Source organism: Mauremys reevesii, linkage group 6 (genome assembly GCF_016161935.1).
Source record: "Mauremys reevesii isolate NIE-2019 linkage group 6, ASM1616193v1, whole genome shotgun sequence".
Classification (NCBI taxonomy): domain Eukaryota; kingdom Metazoa; phylum Chordata; order Testudines; family Geoemydidae; genus Mauremys; species Mauremys reevesii.
In genome coordinates this window covers 61,930,365-61,950,529 of record NC_052628.1, presented here as the reverse complement: position 1 = coordinate 61,950,529, position 20,165 = coordinate 61,930,365, and the positions used below count along the sequence as shown (strand labels likewise).

The following is a 20,165-nucleotide window of genomic DNA, read 5'->3' as shown; positions in this document are numbered from 1 at the left end:
ATTAAAAAAGGCTTGCTTAAAAAACAATGTTTGCTATTTGCAAAGGTACACTCACCAGAGCTCCCTTCCATGGCGTCATTGTCTGGAATAGTTGCTTGTGAGGGCTGGGAGCAGGGTAATTCCGTCAGGGTGATAAAAAGCTCCTGGCTGCTGGGGGTCACGGAGTGCTGTGTGCTCTCTGCTAGGTCTTCCTCTTCTTCTTCATCTTCATCTTCCCCGTCTGCATAATCCTCAGACATGGCAGAGATTACAACCCCCACCTCGGAATCCACGGTCAGGGTGGGTACTTGTGGCACAGCCCCTAAAATTGCATGCAGCTCAGCATAGAAGCGGCATGTTTTTCGACCTGCCCCGGACCTTCCGTTTGCTTCTTTGGTTTTCTGGTAGGCTTGTCTGAGCTCCTTAACTTTCACTCTGCACTGCACTGAGTCCCTGCAGTGGCCTTTATCCGTCATAGCCTTAGAAATTCTTTCAAATACTTTTTCATTTCGTCTTTTGGAGCGCAGTTCTGTTAGCACTGAATCCTCTCCCCATATAGCGATCAGATCCAGTACCTCCCGAGCGGTCCATGCTGGGGCTCTTTTTCGATTCTCAGGAGACTGCATTGTTAACTGTGCTGATGAGCTGTGCGTGGTCACCTGTGATGATGAGCTCTCCACGCTGGCCAAACAGGAAATGAATTTCAAAAGTTCGCGGGGCTTTTCCTGTCTACCTGGCCAGTGCATCCGAGTTGAGAATGCTGTCCAGAGCGGTCAGTGGTGCACTGTGGGATACCGCCCGGAGGCCAATACCGTCGATTTGCGGCCACACTAACCCTATTCCGATATGTTAATCCCGATATTAGCACTACTCCTCTCCTCGGGGAGGAGTACAGAAACCGATTTAAAGAGCCATTAAAATCGATATAAGGTGCCTCCTAGTGTGGACGGTTGTGGCGTTAAATCGGTTTTACGCTCCTAAAACCGATTTAAACGCCTAGTGTAGACCAGGCTTATGAGTGCCTACCTGGGGAATAAATATTTGATAATGAGCTTTTCAGTCTACCAGAGAAAGGCATAACATGATCCAGTGGCTAGACAAATTCAACTGGAAACAAGGTGTACATTTTTAACAATGAGGGTTATTAACTATTGGAACAATTAACCGTGGATCATGGTCGATTCTCCATCCTGGCGATTTTAAAATAATATTTGGATGTTTTTCTAAAAGGTATGCTATAGGAAATATTTTGAAGAAGTTCTGTGGCTGTTAAACAAGAGGTCAGACTAAATGATCATAGTGGTCCCTTCTGGCCTTAGAATCTAAGACTCCAACAGTTGGATTTAGCAGGAGGGAATGAAGGTATTAGGAACATAAGGTCATTTTATGATCACATTTCTAAATGTTCATTGCTTTGAAAGAGTACATACATGGCCCCAGTTGGGACTACTTTTCTAAAGATCCCCAAAACTCAGTGGTGGTGTGGATGTATCTCACAGTGAGAATCTGCTCCAGCAAGACTCTTACAGAATCACAGTCACTATGGTAACCATCATTTTTCTTTTCTGTTTATAGGTGTGACAGGTCCATTGTCAATAAATCGAGCCAGACTGCACTAGACATTGCTAAATTTTGGGGGTATAAGCATATAGCTAATTTACTAGCAAATGTTAAGGGTGGACAGAAGCCTTTTTTCCTGCCAAACGATACAATAGAGTATGAAAATTATTTTAGCAGGACACTTCTGGATAGAAGGAGTGATAAAAGAACAGATTCTAAATGGTTAAACACAAAACAAAACCATCCAGCCACAGTATACATCCTTTTCTCAAATTTAAACCCATTGGTCACTTTGAGTGGAGGGGGAGATGGTTCCCAGCAGCCTGAAGTCAGGCTTTGCAGGCTGTGCCACAAGGATGTAAAGGAATACATGAGCCAGACTGAAAAAGTCACCTTGATTTTTCTTGGAGTAGAACTTCAGTTGGCTACTCTGAATGGAGGAATTCTGAAGGAAGAAGAAGATGGACTAGTTGCTTGGTTTGCCCTCAGCATAGATTCTACCTTTGCTGAACAGTTTAAACAGAAGCATGAAGACTGTTATTTTCTTCATCCTCCAATGCCTGCTCTGCTGCAGTTGCCTGAAAAAGAAGCTGGTAAGATGTCCAAAATGTAACTTTTAGCAATTGTCTAGTCAGAAAAGAGCAAATGGGGAGTGGGAGAAGGGCCGTGGAAGGGCTTCTGTATTGGCTCCTATTTGCCCCTCTCCTACTGATTAGTTGCATGATCTTAAGCAAATCCCTACCCAATTTGTGTGCTTCCGTGATGCCCATAATAAGCTGTAATAATATATATCTTCCACATAGAAGAGTTTTGTTGTTTGTTTGAAGTATGCATTGCGATCCTCACATAAAAGGTGCAACGTTTTTTATAGAAAGATTGAATTAAAAAATGACAGCCAGCTAGTACAGGCAAATTCCGTTGTTTCCAGGGGTTTTAATTAGAGATCCATGACCTGATTTTTTCACTAGTTACAACTGGTTGTGTAAAAATTTGCATACACAGTTGAAAGATACTAATGTCTGTAAAACCAGACAATAATATTGCAACTGTATGCAATATCTGTGGGGAACATGTTGCATTAAGTGTATGAGTGGTTTATGTAACCCTGGCCCGGGGATTTTATTTACCTCTAAGTGGGGAGGGTTCCTACTGCTCCCCAGGAACTAAAAACAATAGGGAGTGATTAAGGTGAATCACTTAATTATAAACACCCCCCCCCCCAGAGAAGTACTACCTCCGGGGAAGGCTTTCATATACTGGTTCAGACAGGGTTTTTCAGAAACCAACAGACAAACAAAGAACTTTTAATATAAAAAGACTGAGTTTAAATTAACTCAGGACCATCTTTCTGAATCAGCACACAGACAGGACCTTATATCCAAGATGGGCCCCAATCCTTGCAGAAGGATTGGAAAGTCTGGCCTGCTAGGGCCCCATAAGACTGATGGGTGAGTCCCTAATATGTGTAGTGTTTTCTTTATGTTTTCTCTGTAATGCTTTTACCTTAAGGATAAATGTGCTTGCCTAGAAAAAATCTCTGGTATAATTTGCAACAAAGAGTCCTGTGGCACCTTATAGACTAACAGACATATTGGAGCATAAGCTTTCGCAGTGGGTATTCACCCACGAAAGCGTATGCTCCAATATGTCTGTTAGTCGATAAGGTGCCACAGGACTCTTTGTTGCTTTTTACAGATCCAGACTAACACACCTACCCCTCCGATACCTGGTATAATTTGCAGCTGCTGGCAATAAATACACTGTTTATAGCACTTGAAGAGACAGCAAAGCACAGGCACTGGCTTTTAGGCAGTCTGGCTTGCTTGGGATTTTGCAGTGTAAGGCAGGGAGCTGTACAGTCTTAAAACTCCTGGTCAGGAGGGAGAGAGACACAGGTCTCCCTCCAAAAGAGGTGCTTGATGGGAGCTGAAACCTTAAGTGGATGCTATCTAGAGATCACGAGAGGGGGAATAGAGGTACAGTTACCCTGAAACTCTTATGTCCTGCACTAGTGTAAATGACTGCACAGGGTTCAGGACAATGCAGGCCTTAAATTAACATAGTTACAAGGGAAAATAGATAAGGGAATTTGAACAATATGAGATTATCAAGAGGACATTTTAAAAGTGTGGTTTTAGTGTGATTTTCCTGTTGAATTACGATAATTTTCTTGTTGTGCTATATATTTTAAAAGATTATAAAGCTTGTAATTTGATTTTATGTGACTCTTCTCATTTTGGTGCATTCTTTTAAAGGAGTAGTAGCCCAGGCCAGATCTGTTCTAGCATGGCATAACCGATACCAATTCTGTCCAACATGTGGCAGTGCAACCAAGATTGAAGAAGGAGGCTACAAGACGACCTGCTTAAAAGAAGACTGTCCCAGTCTCCAAGGTGTTCACAATACATCGTACCCAAGAGTTGGTAAGAATATCATAAAAATAAACAATTGGATGAAGAAAACTGGCTTGTATCATAGAATCAGAAATGTAGGATTGGAAAGAATCTTGATAGGCCATCTAGTCCAATCCCCTGCACTGAGGCAGGATTAAGTATTATCTAGACTATCCCTTATAGTTGTTTGTCTAACTTTGTTCTTTAAAAACCTCCAATGACAGAGATTCCACAAACTCCTTAGGTAATTTGTTCCAGTGCTTACCTGCCCCTACAGTTAGGAAATTTTTCCTAATGCCTAATTTAAATTTTCCTTGTTGCAATTTAAACCCATACTTTTTGTCCTGCCCTTAATGGATTAGGAGAACAATTTATCACCTTCCTTTTTATACCATTCTTTTACCTATTTGAGACTTATCATGTGCCCTCCTCAGTCTTCTCTTCTCCAGATTAAACAAACCCAGTTTTTTCAGTCTTTCCTCATAGGTTTTGGTTTCTAGACCTTTAATCATTTTTGTTATTCTCCTCTGGACTTTTTCCAGTTTGTTCACATCTTTCCCAAAGTGTGAGGCCCAGAACTGGACACACTACTCCAGTTGAGGACTTATCAATGATGAGCAGAGGAGAAAAAAAAATACTTCTAATGTGTTTTTTGCAGCACTCCTGCTATACATCACAGAATGTATTTGCATTTGTAACAGTATTACATTTTTTACTCTTATTTAGTTTGTGATCCACTATAGCCCCCAGATCCTTTTCTGCAATACTCCTTAGCCAGTCATTTCCTGTTTGGTATTTGTGCAACTGATTATTCTTTCCTAAGAGCAATACTTTGCATTTGTCCTTATTGAATTTCATCTTATTTATTTCAGACCATTTCTTATTCCAGTCCTGTCTTCGAGCCCCTCCCAGCTTGGTGTCATCCACAAACTTTACATATATACTTTCTATGCCATTATCCAAATCATTTATTAAGAAATTGACTAGAACCAGACCCAGGACAGATCGCTGTGGGAACCAACACAATATTTCCTTCCAGCTTGATTATGAACCATTGATAACTACTCTCTGAGTACAGTTTTCCAGTCAGCTGTGTGCCCACCTTATAGTAGGTTTGTGTAAGCTATATTTCTCTAGTATGCTTATGAGAACGTCAGATGAGACAGTTGTCAGCATGCCTCAGTGGGTCACAGCTGAGAATACCAGGTTCAGGACAAACCGCTGAGAAATAGGGCATACTCACCCCAAACTGGTGGTTATTCTATTCTTATTATACCACGCCAGTAACAAAAGTAAACTTCTGTCTCACCACGCTGGTTAACAGGAAGTCTCAGATTCAGTCTCCTTAGGCATTCCAGCCATTGTCTTACCACCCAGACACTGGCCTCTATGATGAATGGTTACTTAAAATCAGTTTCATCACCTATAGAGTCCTCTAATCCCAAGAGGTCAGCCACACGGCCAGGTAAATATATAACTCAGATGTGTCCCAATAATCATGCTGCTGCTAATCCTTTAGTAACTAAAATCTAAGGGTTTATTAATAAAAGAAAAAAGACAGGAGTTAAAAATGGTTAATAGATCATATACATACAAATAGTTGCAAAGTCCTTATATTATGTTTGAAGCAATGAATGGAATAGACTGCTAGTTTGTAAAGTCTCCCTGGTAATTTCCAAAAGATTGGAAAGTCCTCAGTCCATAGTTTAATATGCTCTGTTCTGTTGTAAGTCCATACTCCAGAGAATCAGGGCAGGAAAGGCAAAATGGAGATATCTCAGGGGTCTTTTACACTCTTTGCCATGCCTGGAAAGTTATACTGGCTCAAGATGGAGTCCAGAGTCACATGAGCATATCACATATCCTTACATGCTTTGATGACTCACATGGGCAGCCATTACCCATATACTTGCTGAGGCATCCTCAGAAAGGCTTATTGGGCAGGATGAGTTTCTTCTATGGCCCACTGTTAGAGTGAAGTGTCCTTAATGGGCCATCAAGCTTGACTAGTCCACTCACAGTGGGCTGGCAAGACTGGATGCAAGCTACCTTCTTGTTGTTACCCCAGGAACAAATGTATTTGAGATACAGATACATAGCCAATATTCATAACTTCACATGGATTTAAACAGGATAATCTTATTTAGCAAATCATAACTTCTGTATTGACACCTTAAGTGATATACTTTGTACAAGATTTGTTTCAAATGCATAACAGTGGTATAAATGGTCATATTCAATCATACAGCATCAGAACCCGCTCCCCACCCCCATCCACAAGGCTTGTTACCCTGTCAAAGAAGGTTGGTTTAACATGATTTGTTCTTGACAAATCCATGTTGCCTGTTACTTAGCTTATTATCTTTTAGGTGCTTACAAATTGATTATTTGATTTTTGTTTGCTCCATTATCTTATTCACATGATCTTATTATTCACTACTTACTTCACTGTATTCATGTACCTTAATCTCTTTTAATTCTCCCATCCTCTTCACTCAGTCCCTCCAAGTCTTTTTTTCAATTGTCTCCCCAGACCCCACTCTGTCGGTTTTATTCAAGGTAAAGTAGTCCACGCTTCTCTGTCTTTCTTTGAGTTGTGCATGACAAAAAAAAAAAGTTTTAATTCAACTTCAGCCTCTTGGTTGCTGTGCAGAGCACTAAAAATCCTATGTTACAACAATGTAAGCAAATGATTAAAATAACATTAACATTCTCCTCTTCATCCACACAGCATCCGGGCCCTCATCATCTCAGGTCTTGATTATTGCATCCTCCTTCACTCTGGCCTTGACAAATCCTATCTATTCCCACTTACGTCCATTCCAAATGATGATGCAACAGTCATTTTATGGGACATTGCTTTGACCACATGACGCATCTCTCTGTGTTCCTCCACTGGCTCCCCTTTCTCCACTGCATCGGTCATAAGCTAGTTTTCTTTACTTTTAAGGGCCTTCATGGCCTAACCCTGCCCAGCCTGTCTTCTCTTAGATGATATAGGGACATTGATGCAAGCTTTCATTCTGCAAAAGATGCCAGTTTTGGTTGTCCTGTTTTTTTAAATTTTCCATCAAGAACATTCAGCTTTCTCTCATGCAGTCTTTCATCATAAGAAGGGCTTGCCATAGATATCCACAAAGCCACCTCATCATCCTTCTTCAAATCCTTTTAAAAACTCGTCTGCCATGTTACTTACAAAAAAAATTCTGCCGTGCTTAGGCAACCATTTCCACTGCGAGCACTCTCTTTCATGCCTTTATTCCATGCTATTATTTCCTTGTGCCATCTGTTTCTTTTATCTACCTGCTGTCTGTGGTCTGGTACTTAGACTGTAAACCCTTCAAGGCAGGGACTGTCTTTGTATTATGTACTTGTTCAGTGCTACATACAAAAGGCCTCAGACTCTAGTCTAGGTGTTACTCCAATACAGATAACATTCCAGTGTGGCATCACAATGTGCTTACATCTTACAGTCTGAAATAATTTTTAAGACAGTAAAATGATTCTGCAATCAGTGCTTAATTCAGGTCGCCCCATAAAAACTGCAACAGTTCTAGAAAATCCATGATAAATGGTGACCCTGACAAGAGATCTCATGGAGCTGGAATCTTTTCTTTTGTTATCCATGTAACATCTGCACTTGGAAAGTTGTTTGAGAATCTTGTGCCAAAATCCATAATCTAACATCTTTTTACTGTAAAGGTTCATTTATAGAATTGTTTTGCTTGACATTCTGAATGTTGTACATATTGTGCAAAAGGTGGTTATTTCATTTACTTGAAAAAGATGTTTAGAACTGTACCGTAAACTAGGGACAGCTGTGCAATATAGAGGATACTTCAAAGACTAAAGAAACTATTTTAAGTAGCAAGCTTTTGTAACAAACAGGTAAAATTCAGGGGGGAAATTGCCTGCTCCTGAAACCCTTGTCATATAAAAAGACACATGCCTGTAGGTAACAAATGAGAGAATTCTGTCCTTTCTTTCCAGTTACAGAGTTGTGGACTTTCTGCCAGGGAAATATAAAACATTCAAAGTAAATTAAACAAGTAAACAGCTTTCCTACCTATGCCATGACATCATATTTTTCCTTCTTAATCTCTCTCTTTCCCTGTTGGCCCTTTACTATATGTAGAATATATTTTCTTGAAATTTATGCTTTTTTTTTAATCCATTTACGTTCGTTAAATGGCCCCAATTACCTTAGTATCTAAGCACCTCGCAGTCTTTAGATCCTCACAACACCTTTATGAGGAAGGAAGTACTATTATCCCTGTTTTGCAGGTGGAGAACTAAGGCACATAGAGGCTAAGTGATGTGCCCAAAATCACACAGGAAGTCTGTGGTAGAGCAGGGACTTGAACCCTAGTCTCCCAAATCCTAAGCTACTTTCTTAATCACTGGACCATACTTCCTCTCCTTAGCCTTTCAAAAGCTTGAGTTACTGTATCTTTCCTCTCATTCCATTGTCTCACCATCTTTTTTCTTGTATACTTCACCCTTTGACCTCTTTTTCTTTCCCCTCACTCTGTAGTGTGTCCCTCCCAATCATAGTATGTTGTCTGTCTGGCCCTTCTCTCTCTCCTTTTGTCTGTTGCTTCTCCTTTTTATTAATCCTACCTGCTCCACTTGTCTCTTGTGCTCTGTGGACTGCAGTGCAACTTACTAAAATCATTAGTAATTTTTTTTTACAGTCTGCAGCAGAACGCACTAAGAAAAGGAGTAAGATTAAATGAAAAATTGCTGAGCCAACATTTGTTTGTGGTACCTTTTTCTAAAAAAGCTGGTAGCCAGCAGGATTTGAAATACTACAATGTGCTCCATGGCAGGTACTTTTTGAATAAGACACCAATCTTTGAGAAGCATTTGCCTAGTGAGATTGATAAATCAGTCATTCTAACAGAGGGGGAAATACAAGAAGAAGGATCAGTGAGGCAGGGAAGATAAAGCAAGTAGGATGAATACCAAGGCAGAGAGAGAGAGAGAAAGGGAAGGCAAAAAGAAAACCTAGATATTAGGATGGTTAAATGAGAGAGAGGCAACCAAGAAGGCAAAGAGATAACCGAAGACTGTATAGAAAAAGGGGAGAGGCTCAATGTAGATATGACTGATGGAAAGGGGAGAAAACAAAACAGAAAATTAAAAGAAAGAAAAAGAGACATACAGGGAGAGGAGAGGGAAAATGGATAAAAAATCCAAAGGAGAAAATGAGAACTAGAAACCAAGAGAAGGAAATAAAAGGGTAAAAATGAAAAAACATGACAACATTTAGGTCATTATAATAATAATAATAATATCTAGCTCTTTTATAGTGTTTTTCATTTGGAAATACATCCCACAGATCTGTGACTGAGGAAAAGGTGATGGCTTATCATTCTTGCTGCTGAAATTGTTGCTTTCTGTTGGATATGTAACTAGGTTAATGCTGTGGGTACTTCTACAAATTGCATGCAGTTGCAAGTAATTTCTATCTTGGCTCTCGAACGTTGGCTAGTTAAGTACCCCCATTAGGCCTGTGTATTACAAAAACAGGTGAATAGAGATCTTGTTAAAAAACACACCCTGATAATACCTGAGTTGGGACATCTACAGAATTGGACTTTCAAGCTCGTAACTATACTATATCTGTATTTACACCATGAATATTGAACAAAGAATTGTACATGCCTGCAATTTGTTACTATATTTTGAGTCCCCAAAAATTTAAATATATTTCTTTCACGTGCATTCCAGATCCTGTAGTGATAATGCAAGTCCTTCATCCAGATGGGAACCAGTGCCTTTTAGGCAGGCAGAAGAGGTTTCCTCCTGGCATGTTTACCTGCCTTGCTGGATTTGTAGAGCCTGGTGAGATTTTCTTCATGGCTTTGATGTCAATTCATTTTGTATTTCTATCCCAGCTTACCCTGGAGCTTTTCAAAAGGATTTTCCTGCAAATTGATTTTAAACAGTGCTGTACTTTGAAAAGAGTGTCAGAAGTTTGATCCACAATAGGTCAACTAAATGTTTATATTATCTATTTGGCATGTTTTATAATAAATATTCCACACACCTTACATATTGGCAGTTGATTTTTTTTAAAGGAACATTTGTCAACTTGAATATTTGTTTAGGTTAATTTCAAAAAATTCCATTTTATGATAGATCATCCCAGGCCCTAAGTTTAAAAAAAAAAATCTTAACGCATCTATATAAGGATTTCTTTCTGTTCCCCTCATGGTATTTATGAGGATATTTTTGGCCAGGAAGAAACTGAAATTGAACTCAGCATGACTACTCATGCTTAAAATTTAGCATGTGCTTAAGTTTTTGCAGAATCAAGGCCTAATTGACTGTACAGAGGAACAGTGAAAGTTGAAAAAGCTTTGTAAAATGCACAAGGTAAAGCGAAGATACTTTTTTCTGCTAGCTGTTTTCAGCAATAATAGTCTCAGGTAGTAACATAATTATAGTGGGTACAAAATTTTCAGACAGAAATGAGATTTTCAGTTTGTTGGCATCCCTTTCAGCTGAAACCTCTTTTCCGTTATTGTCTAGAGAATTTAGTACAAATAAACTGTACTCATTCACTACTATGAGGTTTTGGTACAAATGAACAGCAGGGGAGAAGGAGGGCACTTGGCTGCACATGTTAAGGACAGAGATTAAGGCTTAATATTGAATTACTTGTTTTTTGTCACTATCCACAACTGTGATTTAAATCACAAAATCATTGACTTTCCTTTGTTTTGGAAAAAAGGGGCAAAAATTATTTCTTTAAACACTTACTCTAATGTGTCTTATTCACTAAAGAGACCATAATGCATAGCTAGGCCCAAAAATTCTCTGTGTGACTGACTTCTGCTATATGGTTGAATGAACTGGTTCAGATAAAATAAGAATTGACTCAAATATTATTTTAGAGGTTGTAAAAGTTCAGATTTTTTTTTCACTTCCTCACTTGTTCCACCTTCCCTTGTATTTTTCATTGTTGTACCTCTTTGCACTTTTTGGTTTTGAGTGGACATAAAGTTCTGAAATACAAGGACACCTGTTATCAGAGTATTTCCAGGCTGAATTAAAGACTGTATTATTGGAAATCTCATGAGCCAGCATATTTTCATGCTATCTTCATACCAGTTTTGCTTATCAAAGAGATTTGGCTAGTTTGGATAAACAACCAGTGAGCTTCCTAACTCTTCCAGGTTCACCCATCAGCTAATTATTTACTTGAGAAACCTTTTAACAATCAAGTGTTGGAGAACAAACATAAATTGTGAAAAGACAGCCTCTTATCTGGCAGCTAAGCGCCTAGTTGGTTGAACTCAACCTTCTGCATTAATGGGCTATCCTCTTACTAGTCAGAATAGAAAACACGAAAGATGCACAGTATATTAAGATCTGCCTGAGAGAAATTCCAGTGACTGCAGATCCAGTTGAAACTTCAGAGAAGGGAATTTTGGAAATATCTGCAGATAAGACCCTATGTTGATGCATGGGTTATCTACTTTAAGGAGCCTTTGACCACATAATTTAAGGAAGAGATTAGGAGTTATCTTATATAACAGTAATGCCTGTGTTATTATTTAATTCGGGCAGGGAAGATGTCACTTGCATATCTAAAGCAAAGATGGAAGAAAATAATTGAATATTAGCCACAAAAGAAAAGTAGCAAGAGGCACTGTCAAGATGTAATAGAGCTAGAATTCTGAGTTTTATATTACTGTACCAAGAGGTACTGGTCACCATTCAGTTTGGCAGAAAAGTGGTGTATTTCTTTATGCTAGAGATCTTCCAGGATAAAAGTGACATTTATTCATGTTTTAATCATACCTGACAACTCATCCTTTGAACAAAACTCCTCCTTTTATGGGACTTATGTAGGGTACTAGAATCCTAAAATATGTAGGCCAAGATTTTCAAAAATAAGAGCCAGAAGGTAGGAAAATTAAGGAAAAATTTAACTGACTTCAGCCATTTCCCATGTACAAATAATATATTATAAACCTATCCAGTGCACATATACCAACAGTGTATAAATATTAATATTCCTGAGGGTGGAGTTAAAGTTTTTCATTACAATTTGAGTTAGAGGAATTTGGTGTCTGTTTTGTGTTTCTTTATATGTTGTGAGGTGCAAAGGAGGCTCCTTGAAGAGAGGAAGAATGTGTCAGAGTGGGTAATGTAGGCATGTGTTTGAGTGTATTTGAATATCCACCATCTTTTTACTGTTGATTGTCATACTTTGAAAGGCTTAGTTAAATTTTAAACTGTAACATTCCACTATTATAGTCATAGTACAAACCTTAAATTAAAGTTAACAAAATTATTTACCTGTTATAGTGAGCAAATGATTATTTGTTTCAAAGTTAATTTGAGGTAAGGTGTGTGTTATTTTCTATACATTTTGCATAGTAATTTCAAGGAGTAATGGTAGCTTTACATAGGAAATACACATTATGATGTTGACATTCTGATATTTGTATAGTTTTTATTTTATTTTTATTCATTTTGAAAATGTTGCTTTGTTGCCTGCCTTTCTTTTATTACACTTCTGCTTCTCATTCTTCAGATCTGTGTCCTACCCTGGGAACTGGACCCCTGTAGATAATTGTTCAAGGCAATTTTAAATCTTTTGAGTCAGTTCAAAGCACAGAATGTAATCCTTGCTTGGAGAATTTTCATCAGATGCTTGTTCTTTGCCCTGTTTGATTAGGGGAAACAATAGAAGATGCTGTTCGAAGAGAAGTAGAGGAGGAAAGTGGAGTCAAAATTGGCCATGTTCAGTATGTCTCTTGTCAACCATGGCCAATGCCCTCCTCCCTAATGATTGGTTGCTTAGCTGTTGCAGTGTCTACAGAAATTAGAGTCGACAAGAATGAAATAGAGGATGCCCGTTGGTTCACTAGAGAACAGGTAAAGTTCAATTTAATTTCTTTCTCTCATTGATTGTTCTGTGACTATATCGGTTCTGGTGTACAATAGGAATGCACCCTTTTTCAGCAAGTTGAATAGGTGTTTATACGCACCACATCATACAGTGATTACATTGTAATTGTAAATTACACATAGCCAGAGAAAGAGAGCGACTTATAAAAAACTGTGTGATGAATGCTGTGCCCACTGCAAGCCCATTTCAAGACATTGTTGCCATGCTTAACTATTCAGTGCTTCTCTTTGGGCAGTATCTATTGTTAGTTATTCTAATACCTTTCTATTTACTTCCTTGAGTTTTGTTTGGATCTAGATAAGAGAATTGTTAAGTAGCATTCATTTTTGAGCTTTTTCTAAAAAAAAAAAATTAGAAATACTTGTACTTTTTTTTACAGATTTAAAAAAGAGAATTTGTTATTTTTTGGCATATTTTTTTCATACAGTTGTAGGCCCCAGTCATCCAATTCACTGTGCATGGGCATGCCCTGTGTACTGTGCAGCACACTCCAGGATCAGAGTCTAAATGGGTAAAACTAGAAAACTAATGAAAATCACAATGGATGGAATTTTAAATATAACTATAAAACAAATTACATGAGGCTTTTTTGTTGTTGTTGTTGCTGAATTCCTTCTGCCACCTTTTCTGTCAGTTAGCATTTACATTGTTATATAAACTTTAAATGGCAAGTACTTTGCAGTCGGGTCCCTATTGTCTTATACAAGTAAAGCAAATGTGTGTCTATACATTTGTATAAATAACAAACAAAAACTACATTCAGCAACAATGAAGGTGGCAGCAGGCCATATCCCTCCACCTAAAACCTTAAAAGCATGGAAATAAGTTAAGGGGAAAGATATGTGCATTCTTTTCCACCTTCATATTGCTTTCACTTCCATCTCCTACAGATCCCTGCTCTATTTTTATTATGGAATTCTTCACTATCTGAAGTAAGGAGGAGTCAGTGTGTAGCATCAGGACAGCATTTATATGCTAACAGTCATGTGTTTTATTAGCATATTAAAACAGGACTGGGGATGGGGGGAAGGGGACTATATCCTCTATTGTCATGATAGAAATTAAAATAAAGTTTATTGAAAAACACATGTATGCATCCAATGCAGTCTGAGTAATACAACAGTACTTCAGTTATCTGAATCACCTACTCATCTCCATTTCAGTCTGAATAATCAGAAATTTAGTATATTGGGATTCTCCTGTCTTCAGACTGTAAATTTTCTTGCTGGTTTCAGTCTTCTGTATTACCTAAGTTGTGCAGGAGTGAAACATGCAGCTCAACTCCCCATGTACTGAAATTGTATGTGAACCTCCATTTTTACAAGGCAACATGCTGTAGTTAGTGAATAGGCAAGTTAGGGTTATCAGAGTTCAGTAAATTAGAATTCTACTATACATAGGGCCTAAACCTAGCCTTCCTGTGCATTACTTTCTTTTGTTTTTCTGTCTAAATTTGTAATGGAAATGGAGAATAATTTATTTTCAAATTTTTCAAAAGGGAGTGTCTAAAATTAGGTTCTTAAACCTGTATATAGGCACTGAATAAGAGTGGCCTGATTTTCAGACGTGCTGAGCTCCCACAAATTTTATGAAAGTCAAGGGGAGGTGCAAGTGCTCAGCACCTTTGAAAATCAGGCCACTTTTATTTAGAAGCCTAACTTCAGATATCTGTTTGCCAATTATTTTCATAAAGCAGAAAGTAGGATGAACCGGATACTTTAAATACAATAGCGATTTCTCAAAAGATGATTGAAAGATTATGGGGCAAATGTAAACTTTCAGTGAAGTTTCACAGCCTTACACCAGTTCTGAATTTGGCTTTACATGTTGTAAGAGATTTGTGTATTATAAATAAGGTTAAGATTTTGTCACAGTTATTTTTAGTAAAAGTAAACAGTGACCTTTTACTAAAAATAACGGGGGGAGCGGGGATGCTGACAGCTCCAGGACCCCCACCACCCTAGGGCACAGGGCTGAAGCAGAAAATGTCATGGAAGTCTCTGAAAGTCACAGGATCCATGACTTCCATGACAATATCTTATCCTTAATTATAAAGAATCTACCAGAAACTAGTTTTAAAATAGTGCAAATATGTCCATAGAATGTAAATCACAATTTTATAAGGTGATGGTACTATGTGACTGTCTTACTGTAATTGTAAGGTAATGCACATTGGAAGGAGTAATTTTAACTAACGTACACATTTCTGGGTTTTAAATTAAATGTGACCACGTTGCAGAGAATTCAGTGAAAATTCCATCTCTGAAAATCTTCTCAGTCCTCATTGGAGGTCAATGCCTCACATTCCAAATGGTAGAAAAAAGAATGAAATAAAAAATAATAAAAAAAATATTATAATGCCACTATATATATCAAAGATACACCCTCAACTGGACTGTGTTCAAGTTCTGTCATTCCACCAGAAGAAAGATAACAACAGAATAGAAAGTCGTACTAAGACAAGCAGTGAAAGTGGCTAGAAGCACAAAAAGTCTTCCATGTTAGGAAAGATTGAAAAGGATTGTTCAGTTTAAGGAAAATACAAATGAGAGAGGGCATGATAGAAGTATAAATTAATGAATGATATAGAGAAAGTAAATCAGGAGCACCTCATTACTGTTTCTCATAATACAAAACCAAGGGAGCCATTCATAAAAATAGACAGCAAATTTAAAATTGATAAAAATAAATGCTTTTAATAAATACACCATATAATCTCTGCAGCTCATTGCCCCGAGCGACCGTTAGGCCAAGATCTTAATATTGTCACGCATCTTTCAGAACAGTAGCAAATGTTGGGGCTTTGCAAATCAGTTTCCCATTAAAGAAGAAATCAGTGGCATGGAGTCTGGATATATTCTTAGAGTAACTTGTTTATTTTAAACAGTATATGCAGGTTTTGAACACAGATGGTCACAAACAGCATGTGGGGTAGTCCCTTTTTCTAGGGATCTCAGCCCAAACACAAATACCTACTTTTCAGGAACAACTCTGCCTCAAGAATTTAATTAGCAAATTCCATTACTGCTTACCACAGCTCCCTAAAAATTTGTATCAGAAAAATAAACAACACAGCATTTTCTTCCCAGACTAAAAGCTTGTTCACACGCAAAGAAAAAGAACTTGTAGAATAGTGTAACAGTGCCATCTGGTGATTCCTGCCGTAGCAATCTGCTACACAAAAAGATTAGTCATGTATATGGTTAGTGAGAGTGTACACAGTTACTTTAGAATAATAAGCTTGCAGGCTTTAGGGCATAATTCACTTGCTGCCTGATGGGTTAAAAAGCCTTCCCTCTTTTTTCTTGCACCTTCCTCTGATGCATCTGGTAATGGCCTCCATCAGAGAAATGATACTGGACTTGGAGAAGACCACTAGATCACTCCAGTATGGAAATTCCTATTTTCATAAAATGATAGATTCTGTGTGTTTATAAGATTAATTTACCAAAACAAAATCTGTATGTATTGCAGGTCGTGGACGTTCTCATTAAAGGAAACCAGCGTTCGTTCTTTGTGCCACCGAGTCGAGCTATTGCACACCAGTTGATAAAACACTGGATTGGAATGAATGCTAATCTTTAAATTCAAGGAACTGAGTTCTTTGAGTTAAATTACTGTTTCCAGTGACTGCTAATGTAAATAAATTTGAAATAATTGGTCATTTAGTGAAGTGGTGACCACAGTAGTTCTTGAGTTTCTTAGTCCTTTGACTACTGAGATATACTTGCACTCAGTGATTCTTTTAAGAAATTTGTTGGAGTAGGACAGTCGCCCACTGATTACCCCAAACAAAAAAGTCAACATTAAAGAATCATTTTGAAGGTATTTTTATAATCAGGTTATTCTGCCCTTCACTATCCCTCCTTTTATTTTCCAGCACTTGTCTGAGCTCTTCTAGATCTACTATTTTTGTTTGAGACATTAGGTTAAAATCAGCCCTGGTGTAAGTTGTGACAACTCTGCTGATTATGCCTGCTATGTCTGAGATTCTTTTCCTCTGTGTTTACCTGTAAGTTTGTTGTTTGTTTTTCCTTTTTCTCTCCTGTTTCCTCTTTCTTGTTCTATACCTTCCTCTCTTTCCCTTTTTTATCCTCCCTCCCTTTTCCACGCTCCCCTCACTTTTGGCCGTTCGTCACTCCCCTCTACCCCAAGGAACACTTAGCATTACATTATAGCAGCAATATTTGGATTTAATTCTAGAAGCTCTATTAGCAACAGGTATCACATGCTGGTAGTACATTCATTAGAAGTTAGGTGTGTAATGCTTTTTATATCTTATATGATTAGTGTTGCTGATGCTAGAGTTTGAGCCAGCAATCTTATGTGGATCCTGTCAACTCATTAACGTATTGTCCAAACAGTATTTTAAAGGCCTTTTGCAATATTGTGTTTGCAATAAATGTGGGTGAGGATGGCTGCTACAGAAGCCTAAATATTAGATACTGTTATAAGCAGCCACAGACTTGTTGACTGGTAGACAGCAAACAAGATTGCAGTTGATTGGCTTCTTTGGTCAGTGCAAATTAGTCTAGAGACTTCAGAAGACAAGTAGATTAAACTAGACAAAAAAGACACAAGAATTAATGACATTTCATCTAAATACAAAATAGTGTTTTTTAAAATTTGAGACGTTAAGGAATGCTGTTTATATAAGTAATATATAATCAAAAATGTTAGGTAACTTAAATATACCAAATCTAAATGTAATGAAGAGAAGACAGCATTTTTAAACAATAAAATATAAATTTATTGATATATGTTTAACATTAGTAATTTACAGTACTGTTTCAGATTTTGTGCCCCACCCCTTCTGAAACACCCTTAACACTTCATACGCCTTTGGTCAGACAACACTCCTAGTAACAGCAATAGCCGCTTAGGAGCAACATAGAAAAAGGGCACCGATACGTTGCTACTAGCAAGCATCATACTGGAAAGATTTTTATTTAATAAACTGATTACACAGAGAATGTAGTGGTCTGAAGAGAAATGCAAATGACCTGAAGAAATTGTAATTATATAAGATTCAAACATAGAAATAGTGTATTGCTTTATGGGATTCACTTATTCAGAGTAAATTAGATGTCTTTGTAGAAAATGTGAGACCAAACTTGACGTAAGTGGCTCTTTCATTGATTAAAGAGTCTGAGTCCAACAGGAATATTTGAATGGCCTCTTTCAAATCCCAGTAGAAATAAATTTTCCTGTGCATTGTTTGCAATGCAAACACTGCAGTATTTTACTATTATCAGAGTGGTTCTCAAACTGTGGTCCAGGCACCACTTCTGGTGGCTCACAGGGAGCTAACAAGTCATATGTTGCTGACCTTTATTCCAGCTGCATCTTCTGTTGAAGAACCTGGATGTCTGTTAAATCATCTGGAAGAGAGGAGTGTGAGCTAGACTATCTGCCTACACTAGGAACTTCTGCTACACAAGTGGAGAGAATATAGGAAATGCTTTCAGGGGCCCGAGCCACCAGTAGGACTGGAACCAAGTGTCACCTATGGAACTGCTGCTCCTATTGACAGGAGGGTGGAGAGAAGGGAATCAGATAGCAGCATGTTCAGAGAAGCAAAAGAATAATAGGCAGCATGTGAAGCAGAGAGGAGGACTAAATGATTAGGTAAGCATGGGCAGGAGAATAATAAGCCAGGGGAGAGACTGGAATAGATGGGAGGGGGGAGAAGAAGTGAAGAGCAAATGTAGACATGGTAAAGACAAATCACTTATCACATTAAGCAGCTAAAAATATGGATGTACAGTCCTTTCCTAATAATAGTTTTTCATGTTAGTTGCCATAGGGATAGAATGAATAGTGAAGCTCATAGGCGGGCGTCCACAAGACAATCTCTTTCTTAAGATGCAGACCACACTCTGAAAAATTTGAGAATCCATGTACTACTGTAAAAGAACCTTAAAAAACTCATTATTTTCTAGTCACTTACACTATTTTTGTATTTCTTCCCCCAAAGACAATGAAAGGTAAATTGTGAAAAACAAAGTAATGGTTTAATAATCTTTCAGTTTTAATCCTCTCTGGTTTTATTTGTAACATATGAGAACATTTATTTTTTAAAATATTACATTATATAAATGTTAAACTGACAGGCCTTTTTAACCCTCTTCTCTACTACATGTAAATGACTATCACGTCTCTTCATCCCAAAAGTTGTACATTTCAAGAAGGTGCTGATCTGTCAAAAAGGCTACATTCACTCTAACTAATTTATCAAACATGACTGGAATGAAACATTAATACTTGTATGTTATTATGGGAAATAAAGGCTATTTTAGCTAGCTGTTTGCCATGGCTTTCTTTGTATTCTGCTGCCTCTTAGTTATTGCTGGAATCTTCATTTTGAATTTTTTTGAAAAATATCTGCTCCGCATATATAATAATTTTCTTAAGAATAGTTATTTGCAAATATATGGACCAGCTAACTAAAATGCTACCACCTCTTGCATGAAATGCTGCACCGCAGCACATTAGGAATGAACACAACTGAAATTTAGCATGGGGAATTAAAGTAGACAGAATATAATTACTCAAATTGGAATTTGACCAAGATTAGACCGATTTTAATGTTTTGTGTCTCATTCAGTAGAGTGCACTTACACCAGCAGAGTATTCCTGAGAACCATGACAGTGCATTGAATCAGTGCTGATGGAGAGAGAATAATACCGTCTGTTGAACTACTAATACTGTTTAGTGGTTTTGCTTCAATCCCAATAAGGATGCATCTCTATGGCTCAATGTATGAAACGAAAGAAACCTCCTTGGAGTTTGTTTAAAACACTTTCATTTTGATACAAAAGCAAACTGAAAAGCATTTGGGATTGTATGGAAATGTGCGAACAGAAGGGCTGTTTCAGAGGACATAAATACTTTTTATTTCCTAATCGCTTTTACATTGATTACTATTAATGTTTATCCTGTATAAAATACCTTATAATTATAAACATAGAAATATAATGCATGCAATATATATATACTGGATGTATAAATGTCAAAAATAGACAAAACAATAGAACATAAATATATGAGGAAACACTGAGCAATCAGGATAAACTCACATTAAAAATATGACCTGAGGCTTCAGAAGTGACATTTGTATACAAAAACTAAATATTTAATGTGTACCAGGACCCTTCCCTTAAGCATATTTCTTGTAACTTCAATATATTATAGTGAAGATGTAAATTTGTGAAAAATAAAATGTCAGTAGTTTCAATTTGCAAATTTTGGTGAGATGCACATTTTAACATGGTGAATAACTATCAAAAGTTGAATTTTGTAT

The 20,165-nt window shown here is 37.6% G+C and overlaps 1 protein-coding gene across 9 annotated transcripts in view; it reads left to right on the top strand.

Annotated features, from left to right (window-relative positions):
* NUDT12 (nudix hydrolase 12) overlaps nucleotides 1–19,163 on the top strand; it is a 30,474-nt gene extending 11,311 nt beyond the window's left edge. For 6 of the 9 annotated variants that reach the window (XM_039545332.1, XM_039545330.1, XM_039545334.1 and 3 more), the window contains 6 exons: nucleotides 1,555–2,132; nucleotides 3,795–3,962; nucleotides 9,666–9,779; nucleotides 12,042–12,086; nucleotides 12,628–12,827; nucleotides 16,336–19,163. In XM_039545332.1, coding sequence (XP_039401266.1) covers nucleotides 1,555–2,132; nucleotides 3,795–3,962; nucleotides 9,666–9,779; nucleotides 12,042–12,086; nucleotides 12,628–12,827; nucleotides 16,336–16,446 — 1,216 coding nt within the window. In that variant the 3' untranslated portion in view covers nucleotides 16,447–19,163. Of the gene's footprint in view, nucleotides 1–1,554; nucleotides 2,133–3,794; nucleotides 3,963–9,665; nucleotides 9,780–12,041; nucleotides 12,100–12,627; nucleotides 12,828–16,335 lie in introns of those variants that run through there. The other 3 variants (XM_039545331.1, XM_039545336.1, XM_039545337.1) reach the window with 3 other exon arrangements.
* The last annotated feature ends 1,002 nt before the right edge of the window (nucleotides 19,164–20,165 follow it).